The sequence below is a fragment of the Callithrix jacchus genome, chromosome 22 (genome assembly GCF_049354715.1).
Source record: "Callithrix jacchus isolate 240 chromosome 22, calJac240_pri, whole genome shotgun sequence".
Classification (NCBI taxonomy): Eukaryota; Metazoa; Chordata; class Mammalia; order Primates; family Cebidae; genus Callithrix; species Callithrix jacchus.
The window spans coordinates 51,150,732-51,162,312 of NC_133523.1; the positions used below are offsets into that span (position 1 = coordinate 51,150,732).

The 11,581-nt window shown below is 57.5% G+C and overlaps 2 protein-coding genes across 7 annotated transcripts; one reads left to right on the forward strand and one right to left on the reverse strand.

The window, feature by feature from the left end:
* Positions 1 to 2,111: 2,111 nt before the first annotated feature.
* ZBTB45 (zinc finger and BTB domain containing 45) lies at positions 2,112 to 8,995 on the reverse strand. 6 transcript variants are annotated; one of them, XM_017967514.4, is made up of 3 exons: positions 8,756 to 8,995; positions 5,263 to 6,541; positions 2,112 to 2,862 (listed from the first exon to the last, which is right to left on the reverse strand). In XM_017967514.4, exons 2-3 carry the CDS (start codon positions 6,539 to 6,541, stop codon positions 2,606 to 2,608), a joined length of 1,536 nt encoding a protein of 511 aa, XP_017823003.1. In that variant the 5' UTR covers positions 8,756 to 8,995; the 3' UTR covers positions 2,112 to 2,605. The 6 variants fall into 6 exon arrangements, with proteins under 6 accessions (XP_017823003.1, XP_035141772.1, XP_035141771.1 ...); XM_035285881.3 differs by having other exon boundaries at positions 8,631 to 8,995; XM_035285880.3 differs by lacking the exon at positions 8,756 to 8,995 and adding an exon at positions 8,302 to 8,563.
* Positions 8,351 to 11,232, forward strand: LOC144580773 (uncharacterized). The gene is made up of 4 exons (XM_078359620.1): positions 8,351 to 8,489; positions 8,546 to 9,178; positions 10,338 to 10,483; positions 11,001 to 11,232. Exons 1-3 carry the CDS (start codon positions 8,351 to 8,353, stop codon positions 10,451 to 10,453), a joined length of 888 nt encoding a protein of 295 aa, XP_078215746.1. The 3' UTR covers positions 10,454 to 10,483; positions 11,001 to 11,232.
* The last annotated feature ends 349 nt before the right edge of the window (positions 11,233 to 11,581 follow it).

Consider the following 11,581-nt stretch of genomic DNA (forward strand, 5'->3'; position numbering starts at 1 on the left):
TCTTGTATTCTTATTCTCTATAGCTGATAACTGTAAGTTTCTGTTTTCCATATGAGCAACACAGATCAGTGTGTGTGACATGTCTAAGCAGGCCTGGATTGCAGCCATCCAGGCCCCATAGCGAAGGATGCAAGATGAGCCGTGCAACCGCTATAAAGGTCATCTGGGCCGCACAGCAAGTCATGTCTGCCGGGCGCGGTGGCTCACGCCTGTAATCACAGCACTTTGGGAGGCCGAGGTGGGTGGATCACGAGGTCAAGAGATCGAGACCATCCTGGTCAACATGGTGAAACCCCGTCTCTACTAAAAATACAAAAAGTTAGCTGGGCGTGGTGGCGCGTGCCTGTAATCCCGGCTACTTGGGAGGCTGAGGCAGGAGAATTGCCTGAACCCAGGAGGCGGAGGTTGCAGTGAGCCGAGATTGTGCCATTGCACTCCAGCCTGGGTAACAAGAGCGAAACTCCGTCTCAAAAAAAAAAAAAAGTCATGTGTAAGCTTGAGTTATAAACCTGTCATGTGTCATGAATTGCTTTTGTTCTGCTCCTGCATTTTGTGTATAAAAGTCAAGCCCTATCTTTGTTCGATGGTCCGTTTTGGGGACTTTTTTTTTTTTTTGAGACAGAGTTTCGCTCTTGTTGCCCAGGCTGGAGTGCAATGGCGCCATCTTGGCTCACCACAACCTCTGCCTCATGGGTTAAGTGATTCTTCTGCCTCAGCCTCCTGGGTAGCTGGTGTTACAGGCATGTGCCACCATACCCCAGCTGATTTTTGTATTTTTAGTAGAGATGGGTTTTCTCTTGTTGGTCAGGCTGGTCTTGAACTCCCAACCTCAGGCAATCCACTCACCTCAGCCTCCCCAAATGCTGGGATTACAGGTGTGAGTCACGGAGGCCAGCCTGGGATGCTAATGCAGCGGGCAGGAGTGCACCTTAATAAAATCCTCCTGTTCCACTCATTGGTCTCTCTAGGCTCCTGATTCCCACAACAGGCCCCCTCCTCCCTTGCCAGGTGTGACCCTTTTCCATCACTAGCCTCTGAGCTCCCAGGTGTCTGCCCCTTGGGCCCCACCACTAGCCTCCCTCCCACAGTTATGCTTGCCCCATGCACCCTCCAGGGCTGGCATCTGCCTCCCTTCCCTCTCCTCCTATCCCTTCTGCATACCAGGCACTCAGAGCACAAAAATCCCTGCCCTTGGGAAAACTCCATTCAGGCCAAACAAAAGCAGCAGGACGGCATGGTGGGCCTCTCCCCAAGCATAGCCTTTCTCACTAGGAGGTCCTCCTGTGGCACCTACTTAACCCTTGGGGAGAGGGACTCTGCCAGACTTAGCCTGTTGTCCCATGATCCCAGGAATTGTAGCCTCCTGCTAGGCATACAGCAAGTGGTCAGTAAAGAGAGGAACACTGCATTGCCTGGATTCAAACCCAGCTCTGCCCCCCACCCATGTGCTGGTTCTGTGACTCTGCCCCACCTCTGGCTTTGATGGAGTCCTGGGATTCAGGAGACTGAACTCTGCCCATGATGCAAGTTGGATCGTCAAAGCCCTGGTCTCTCACGTCTAGGAGGCAGTCTCAGGTCAACCCAGAGGAGCTACCATTGGCCTAGGAGTCTGGCAGGGCAGGCTGGGGCATGGCCCTCCAGGCCTTACCCCACTCCACCAGTTCCAAATCCTTAGGGCGGGGGACCTGGGCTAGGAGCCACTAATGTGCTGAAGAAGGGTGGGGGCAGAGTGGCTGCTCTCTGCACTGGATGCAGGAGCCTGGGCCACTGGCTGGCCACTAGCGGTGGTGTCCCTAACTGCCCTTGGGCTCCCCACAAGTAAGGTGCTCAGCCGTGTCCATTAGAGTGGGGGAGGGGAAGCCCACCTCAGATGGGGCCTGCCTGTCTTCCTCCCCACAGGACCAAGGGCTTCAACAGAACCAAGTGCCGGTTATATATGCAGCCCACCCTATCCTCTACAGGATAGAGGTCAGAGATGGCAAAGTCATCCTGTCCCTGCCCAGGAGAGCCTGTGGGTGGCGTGGATGCCGCCCAAGAACAGGGACACTAAGCCCTGACACCCACAGCTTGTCTATGAGGGCAAGGTGCGCACTGATCCAGGTGCTCACAGCTTCGTGGTTTAGGCCCCATGGCCTACAGTCCTTTATTTGAGTGAGGGTCCTGAGGCCCAGCCTCCATATATGAAGGGTCCACTTGATCCTCCTTAGGTGCTCCATGAGGGAGTGATAGCTTGGGTACAGAGCCAGGGACCTCACCCAGCCTAACAGTGGGGCAGGGGAGTGGACTCAGCCCCCAACCCCACCCCAGAAGAGGCCGGGGCCAGAAACCGGAGTCAAATCTTGGGTCGGGTCCAAGGGCCTGAGCGCCCGGTTTAGGCTCAAAATGGTCTAGTTCTCAGAGGTGGTTTGGTACCTAACCAGTTTGGAACTAGGGTTCCAGCCCGGCACCACCTGGGCCCTGGCATGGAGAAAGGGGTGAAGGGAGAGACGATCTGGGTTCAGAAGGGAGCGTGGCCTAGTGGCGGGAACCACGCGTCCCACAGCGGGCGTGGGCGATTGTGCGGGAGGCCGCGGATCCACCGTGGGCGAGGCCAGGCCCAGCCCCATCAAGGCGCAGGGTGTGCGGCCAGGTGGCGCTCCAGCAGCGCGCGGTGCGAGAAGACCTTGCCGCAGGCGGGGCAGGGTGCGCGCTCCGGCCGGTGAGTGCGCATGTGCACGTTGAGCGAGCTCTTCTGCGTGAAACGTTTGGCGCAGACGGCGCACTGGAAGGCGCGCACGCCGGTGTGCGTGACCATGTGCTTGAGCAGGTAATCACGCAGAGAAAACGATCGCCAGCACACGGCGCACTGATGCGGCTTCTCCCCTGAGGACGACAGGGCGGGCCGCGAACGCAAGTCAGACTCTACAGCTCCCCTCCCCACCCTACCCCACTCCCACCCTGGGCGCCTGGACCTGGCAGGGGCTCCCCTCCACTCCCCAACCACCACCCCGGCATTCCTTGTCAGGGAACCCTCCCCTCACTATAGGATCTTCCTGCCCAGCAGGGACAGCCCTCCTCTCCAGGACCTCCCTTCACGTTTGGGCTTTCCCACCCTTTCCTGGCAGAGACCCCCTTTCTGTCATCCTGGGATACCACTGACAGGGCTCCCCTAAATCCAGCAAGTACCTTTCAAGCAAGGAACCCAGCACGTCTGGAACATCAGTTGCCCATCTGCACTGCCCACTGGGATCTCCTCTACCCTCAGGGACCCTCCCCCTCAACCCCTACCCATCTGGCACAGGGAGCACTCGGCCTGGCCCCGTGCCCATAGAGCCTTCTAAACTCAGTCTGACAAGGCCGGTGCCCTTTCATAGGAGGGACCTGGGCACATCTGCCACCTTCCGGGGGTCGCCCCCATTGCCCAGAACCCCTGCCCGCTAGCCACTATAATGTCCTTGGTGTGGTAGAGCTCCTCATTCTGGGTTAAGGAGGGGAGCAGCTTGGGTCTGCCCCTAGATTCATTAGGTGTTAACAAAATGCCTATCCCAACTAGGCATGATGGCTCTCACCTGTAATCCCAGCACTTTCTGAGGCTAAGGCGGGTAATGGCTTGAGGCCAGGAGTTCCAGACCAGACTGGCCAACATGGTGAAACCCCATCTCTACTAAAAATACAACAATTAGCTGGGTGTGGTGATGCCCACCTGTAATCCCAGCTACTCTGGAAGCTGAGGCACGAGAATCACTTGAACCCAGGAAGCAGAGGTTGCAGTGAGCCAAGATCACACCACTGCACTCCAGCCTGGGCAACAGAGCAAGACTTGGTCTCTCAAAACAAAAAATGCCTCTCTGAGTGGCAGAGGACTTAAAGACAATGCCTGCCAGGGGGTCCCCCAGACTAACCAGGCCCAGGCGTCTGCCTTAGATCACACATCACCCTACTCCCTTATTCCCAGGCCCCTGGCTTCTCCCCATTGTCCCCAAGGCAGCCAGAGGTGATTTTTTTTTTTTTTTTTTTTGAGACGGAGTTTCGCTCTTGTTACCCAGGCTGGAGTGCAGTGGCGCGATCTCGGCTCACCGCAACCTCCGCCTCCTGGGTTCAGGCAATTCTCCTGCCTCAGCCTCCTGAGTAGCTGGGATTACAGGCACGCGCCACCATGCCCAGCTAATTTTTTGTATCGTTAGTAGAGACGGGGTTTCACCATGTTGACCAGGATGGTCTCGATCTCTTGATCTCATGATCCACCCGCCTCGGCCTCCCAAAGTGCTGGGATTACAGGCTGGAGCCACCGCGCCCGGCCCGCCAGAGGTGATTTTAAACTGACGTCTCAGTCACTCCCCAGGTTAGACCACCATGGCTTCCCCACCACTCGCAGTAAATCCCAAGTTCCAGCCCCTGAAGAAACCCCCCTCACTCCCACTGTGGTCTTCCAGCCAAATTTTTGCTTCTCCTGACAATGCCCAGCAGGCTTCTGCTTTCCATTCCCTTGTCCTCCACCTAAGCCCCCAGGGAGCACCCCTACCACATTCCGAAGTACCATCCTCACACTCCTTACCTCTCCGACAGCCCTGCAGAACAGCCTCCCTGACACAGCCAAGGTCTGAGGAAACCTCCCCACAGCTTTCGGGGGCTGTTCACTGCAGTTGAGGGGTCCCCACACTGCAGGCATGTTTTCCTTCTCCTGCCCCAATCTCAAGAGTTCCTGGGGCCTTCATCCCCCCACCTCTCTAAGGGCTTTCTACCGTGATTCAGTAAATCCACCCTCCCTTTCTGCCAGCCCATAACGGGACTGCTGGCAACCAGGGAGACACAGGAGGCTCCTTGGAAGCATAGTTTCCCAGCCTGGCCAGGACCCCCTGCCAAGGCTCCATCCCCATCCTAGACTGCTAAAGGCTCCACCACCACCCTTCCAAATGCTAGGATAGGCTCCTGCTTCCCAAGCCAGCCTCAGGATCCCCCTCCACAGAAGCCACTGCCCACTGTTGCCACATAGCAGCGGGCCTTTCCCCTCCCCCACAGGCCTTGCACTTGGGGGGAGGCTCAATTTCCAGGCCCCCTGCCACCCAGAAGTAACAGAACAGTGCAAACGCCCTGTACCTAGCGCTCAGTTCCCCCTCAGGTTTAACTCCAATGAGAGATTAATTGCTCCCTCTCCCCTCCCGCCCTGGCTCACCCGGAAGTAACAGAACAGTGCAAACGCCCTGTACCTAGCGCTCAGTTCCCCCTCAGGTTTAACTCCAATGAGAGATTAATTCCTCCCTTTCCTCTCCCGCCCTGGCTCACCCGAGTGGATGAACATGTGCTTGGTGTAGTTTTTCCGGGAGCTGAACGTCTTTCGACAGTGGCTGCACTCATAGGCAGGTGGCTCGGCACCTGCGGTGCGAACAGGGGTGCCTGAGGGGGCCGTGGTGGGAGCAGCAGAGGGAGCTGGGGCCTCCCCCAGCTGAGTGCTGGGTGCTGCCTCCGGCTGGAGTGTGGAGTAGAAGGTGGGTGGGGGCGCAGGGGCTGGCCCCGATGGTGCTGAAGGGGGTGGTGCAGGTGGCCCAGGAGCACCCAAGTGAAAGGGAAAGAGTGCGACGGGTGGCCCTGGGGTCTTCACACCAGGTGGGCGGGGTCCAGCCAGTATGCAGTCAGGCTGGACAGGGGTCTCGGTTGGACAGCCTTCGGGGACAGCGCCATCCTCTTCATGCCAAGTGGATACATAGCTGTCTGGAAATACATCTTCAGCTGCCCCAGCTCCCCGAAGAAAATCCCTCCCCGCACCACCGTAGTCAGCCAGGCCAGTGGGTGCAGGGGGCTCCTCACACGCGCTGTCAGCAGCAGCAGTGAGGAAGCTGGCAGCACAGTCTGGGAAGGAAGGAGGTGCCTGGCCCTCACCCGGGCCGCCACCTTCGCCGTCCTCGCCATCGGTCTCATCGTCGGTTTCCTCGTCATCGTCATCACCTCGGTCGTCAGGGGCCGCGGACAGTGAGGGGTCAGCATCAGGCCCTTCGGCCTTGGCAGGTGTCGGGGGAGCAGGCAGCTGCAAACGCGCTGGCTGGCGCTGCTTACGGCTGTGCGCGGCACCGGGATGCCCCGGGGGGCGCGCAGCCAGCAGGTGGCGCAGGCGGTGACGAAGCTGCGCAGGTGCGAGTGGCGGGGGCACAGGGGTGGGCAGGGGCGCGGGTGCAGAGGTGCCCGGGGCTCGAGCGCGTGCGATAATCTGCGTGCACTCGTCGATTACTGTCTGTATGCGAAGCACCGACGCAGCCGTGAGCACCTGCAGAGCTTCACCCTGTGCCACGACAAGCGAACCGCTGTACAAGAACTCGACTAGCTGTCGCACTGTCTGCGCCGGCACCACCGGAGGCACACGGATCTCTGAGTGGCCCAGCAGCAGCTTGTCTTGGAAGAAGGGCGAGCCCGCTGCCAGCACGCAGCGGTGGGCCCGCAGCGAAGCTTCACGAATGCGCACAGTCACATCGCAGAAGTGCCCACCCAGCCTCTGCCCATTGAGGGTCTCAAGCAGAGAGCGTGAGAAGTTCTGCAGGTGTATGTGGTGCACAGCCTCTGCAGCCGCCATCTGCACAAAATAAGAGGGGGGCAGGGAGAGGTCAACTGAGGACCCTCCTCTGTCCCAGAGTCCCTGTCCCCTCACTCCTTGTTGCAGGACAGGACTGAAGAGTGCACCACACTCCCAGGCCTCCCCAACCCATCCTTCCCCAGCTGCGTTTCACAGCTCCCATTCTCAGCACAGGACACTCCACCTCCCCCCAGCTCAGCTCTAGCTAGGCCCTCTACGATCCCCATCACCGCAGCAAACCCCAGCACACCCCTAGGAGAGGGTGTTGGGGATATGAGAGGTCTCCCCTATCCCAGCCTTGCTCACTGCCCCCAAAAACGTTCACGGCTTGGCCTACTCTATCTTGACTTACCCACCCACCTCAACCCTATTCCAATAACCCTAAGCCTCCGCATGTGCTCTTCCAAGAGGGCAGCCCTGTGTGTACAAGAGGCCAAGGACCCCCCCATCACAACTGGCTAATCTGCCTCACCCAGAGTAGACCTTGCTCTCTACCCAGCTAGCTTCCCCTCCTCCCCCACCTCTTCTGGCAGCTCCGTTTGTTTTCCTTTAGCCATATCCCCCAACATGACACCCTGTGCACACGCAGGACTGCTGCCCCAGGAGGTCACCTTAACTAGTATATACGAGGCTTCTGCAGGAGTGGGATGGCACGACCTGCTTCCTGGGCAGAGTGGTTCTGGATATGCGTGGTCACTAAGGGCTGAGGGTGAAAGGTTGGACATTATCTTGGCAGATGTCCCAGGGAAACCAGCAGGTGGTCCCTGGCAGACCCTAGCATAGCAGGCAGGGAGGTGCCTCCCACAGCCCCAGCTTTCTTGCCATCTCGTTGGAGCCTGTGGGGCCCAGAGCGTGGGTGTGGCACAGAGAGGAAGTGTGGAATGAGCAGGGTGTGTGACTGGAAAGGTAATGGAGCAAGCGGGGACACGGCCCACCACCATCAGGCACCAGAAAGGGGCCGGAGAAGTCCTCAGAGGACTCTGGAATGTGAAGAGCTCTGCCACTCCTTCCATCAAGGAGGTAAACCCGTGATCCTTCTACCTGTTTCCCCTTCTATCAAACAAGGGATGGGCCGGGCACGGTGGCTCAAGCCTGTAATCCCAGCACTTTGGGAGGCCGAGGCGGGTGGATCACGAGGTCAAGAGATCGAGACCATCCTGGTCAACATGGTGAAACCCCGTCTCTACTAAAAATACAAAAAAACAAACAAACAAGGGATGACATTCGGCTCATCCTGCACCCAGATTGCTCACACCTCCAGTCTAAGGGAGAAGAGCAGGAGCTCTGGACTGTGACATCCGTATAGGATCCACCAGCCTGTCTCTCCTGTGGGGTCACAGAGCCCCAGAGTGAGCTCGGTTTGATGCTGCCCCTACACCCTCGGGCTCTCCTGGGGTCTCAACATTCAACCCGTCTGACTCCTTATGCCCAATCCGCTGTCCCTCTGCTCAGCCAGACGCCTCTCTTTCCTGCATGCCCCACATCTGACCCTCGGACCACTTAGAGCACCTCCACTGCCCAGTTCCCGCTGTCCTGGACGGATGAAGAAACCCGGCTGGTGCCTCCGCGCCCTCGCCTCCCTTTCTATTCCCCACACGGCAGCCAGAGGGAGCCTTTCCAGACTGCAGATCTGGACACACCACCCCGCCCCCGGGTCCCGCTCGGAGCCCTCCGTACAATGCCTCAGAAAAGGCAGGCCTGTGCCCCTGCAAAGGCCAGTTCAGCAAGCAGCACCCGCCCCGTCTGTATTCACCCGGCACCTGCAAGGCTTCTAATCCGTGTCCGGGCGATGGGGGCGGACGCTTGCGCATGAGCCCGCGGGACCTGAACGTTCCTTCCCGCCCCGCCCCGCCCCGCCCCGCGGCGGGCTGGAGTCCTTCGTCCCGACTCAGCAGGGCCAGCCTGGACCCTTCAGAACAAAGGCCCACCCCCGAGACCCGGCGCCCAGGCCAGCTTCCCGGGTCCGGCGCCGCGCTTTCTCCGCGCGGTGTGCTTGACTCCGAGCGCGTTCTCCCATCCTCTGCCCCACCCTAGGCCCGAAGCACCCCTGTGACCCCGCGGCCACCCCCCACCCTCGAACGCGCCGTACCCCGGTCCTGCAGCGCCCCCTCGCGTTCGCGGCGTGCGCTTCGGACGGAGCGCAGGTGCCCCTCCCCCGGCACGCCCCAGCCTCCTCCGCAGTGCCGTGGCAGTGGGATGCCCGTCCAACCCTACCTCCGACTCCCCTTCAGGCACCAGGCCCGGCCGCGGCCACCGACTCCAAGGCCACACTTCCGGGCCGCGACGCCGACGGAACCGAAGCCCGCGGCCGCGGCGGCGCTGGGGAAACCCTAGGCCGAAGCACGTTTCCGGTATTTTTACGGCGATCCGCTCCCGCCAGTCTGCACTCCGGCTCTCCTCTTAGTCGGAACCAAAGTCGAAGAGGCCGGGGCTGCCGCGACGCGAGGAATCTCTGGGCCAGAGCCCTCTTCCGGCGTCGCCCGGGAGATCATGGGTGTGGCGGGGCCTGCGCGGTCAATCCGCGGACGCCCTGTGATGGAGAACCGGAAGGCAGTTCCCGGCGCAAGTCACCAGCCTCTTCTGGCTGCTTGAAACCCCACTGCGAACCGGGGAAGTGGCCTTGTTCCCGTGACACGGGTGAGAGCTGAATTTAGGTCTCGCTCCCTGGCCGTCAGGAGGCGCAGACGAGCTACCCCCACAGTCCCTCCTGGCCAGCCCGCTGTGGGTGGGATCGTCCGCTACAACGCAGACAGGAACGGACAACTGCTTCGCGCGGCTCTGTGTCTCCCTCGAGCTAGACCCTGTGATTCTGGGACATTGCAAGTTAATCTGCTATGGGGGACGGAATTCTGACAATGGCCCCCTCCAAGATTCCGTGCCCAAATCCCCAGAACCTGTAAATAGGATCATCTCACCTATGAATAGTTACACTACATGGTGAAAGGGTTTTTGCAGACATAATTAAGGTTAATCATTAGCTGATTTTTTTTTTTTAATTTTATTTTTTGAGACGGAGTTTCGCTCTTGTTACCAAGGCTGGAGTGCAATGGTGCGATCTCGGCTCACCGCAACCTCCGCCTCCTGGGTTCAGGCAATTCTCCTGCCGCAGCCTCCTGAGTAGCTGGGATTACAGGCAGCGCCACCACGCCCAGCTAATTTTTTGTATTTTTAGTGGAGACGGGGTTTCACCATGTTGACCAGGATGGTCTCGATCTCTTGACCTCGTGATCCACCCGCCTCGGCCTCCCATAGTGCTGGAATTACAGGCGTGAGCCACCGCGCCCGGCATTCATTAGTTGATCTTAAAACAGGAAGTAGGAGAAGGGTTCCAGAGGCTTTCAAAGTAGAGAGGTCCATGAGAGGGAATGCAACAGGACAGGTGTCATGCTGGGAATCTGAGAAGAGCAGCAACAACCAGCAAGAAAACAGACCTCAGTCCTAGAAGCGCATGGAACTAGATTTTGCCCACTACCGGAATGAGCTTGGAAGCAAGTTATTCCCCAGAGCCTCCAGATAGCAGCTTAGTCCATCCCATACCTTGATTTCAGACTTTATGAGACCCACAGAAGACCTACTTGGGCTTCTGGCCTGTAGAATGGTGAGCTAATAATTGGATATTGTTTTAACCTTTGGAGTTTCTGGTAGTTTGTTACAGTAACAATATGAAACAAATACATCTGCTGAGACCCAGGGCCGCCACACAGAGTCCAATAAATGCTACTATTTGTTTCCCATCTGATGAACGCATTCCTCACATTTCCCTTTTGCTGAAAGCTTCATTTCTGTGCCTTCCCAGCCTTTTTCAGGCCACTTCGTGATCTCATTCCTCAGAGAGCAGTTCTCACTTCCCCTATCTTAGAGGACAGAGGGGACTCAGGAGTGAAAGATGGAACCAACTGTCCAAATGCATGACTAGAACAAAGCCTCCAGAAGAGAGACAAGGTCAGGATGCCTGTCCCTCACCCAGGGCAACTACTGGGTGGCTGTGTTATTGATGTGGTATTTGGAGGTCAGGGGGAGGAAAATACGTGCCAGGTGGGAAACCTCATTAGAATACAAGTCTAATAGCCAGCCATCATTGTCTTTGTTCAGACTCCCACCATGGCCTTCTGGGCCCACTGAGTCTGCTTTCACTGGGCTGGGTTTTGGGAAGAGCATAGGGTAGTTGGGAAGGTGTACAGGAGGGCTTTGAGGAGGGAGGGTGGCCCTCCCTTGGGCAAGACAAATGAGCCAACCTTGGGCTGAGAGGATTGCAGTGTGTTGAGGGAGGGAAAGCTATGTCCCATTAGCATGTTTAAGGGGCTGTAGGAAGACAGTGCACCTAGTGGGGTGGCAAATGCAGGAGTCCTAGCAGGAAACAATAGCTGCTCTGACAGCAGGGAAGAGCAGAAAGGAACAGATTCAGGGTAGGAAAGAGATGACACGGTTGGCTTTATTTTTTATTTATTTGTTTTTACAGGTGGCGCGTGCCTATAATCCCAGCTACTCAGGAGGCTGAGGCAGGAGAATTGCCTGAACCCAGGAGGCGGAGGTTGTGGTGAGCCGAGATTGCGCCATTACACTCCAGCCTGGGTAACAAGAGCGAAACTCCATCTCAAAAAAAAAAAAAAAAATGTTATCACAAGGCTGGGTGTGGTGGCTCATGCTGAAGTATTGGATGCAAGACTGAAATAATCACTAAGACAAAAGTATGCCAAATTGTAGGGTCTTTATTGCCAGTGACCACGGAGGACTCATGTCTCTCCAACCCGAGGCCCCGAACTCAGGGGGAGCAGGGTATTTAAGCTGAAAAACCACATCCTGGGTTTAGGGTGAGGGGATGCAGGGCAAGCATCTTTTCAATACTTGCTGATAAGCAGAAGTAATTCTGGTAACTACTGATAAGCAAAGGCAGGTCATTTTAGAGCAAGCCAGCAGGTTTTATTTACAGAAGCCAAGAACAGCAGTTAGTGCGAGGAGAGGGGGTCGGCTGTTACAACTTATTTTTGGAAAACAGTTTTTGTCTTGTATAAACAAGACTCCATCTTGAATCAGGAGGTC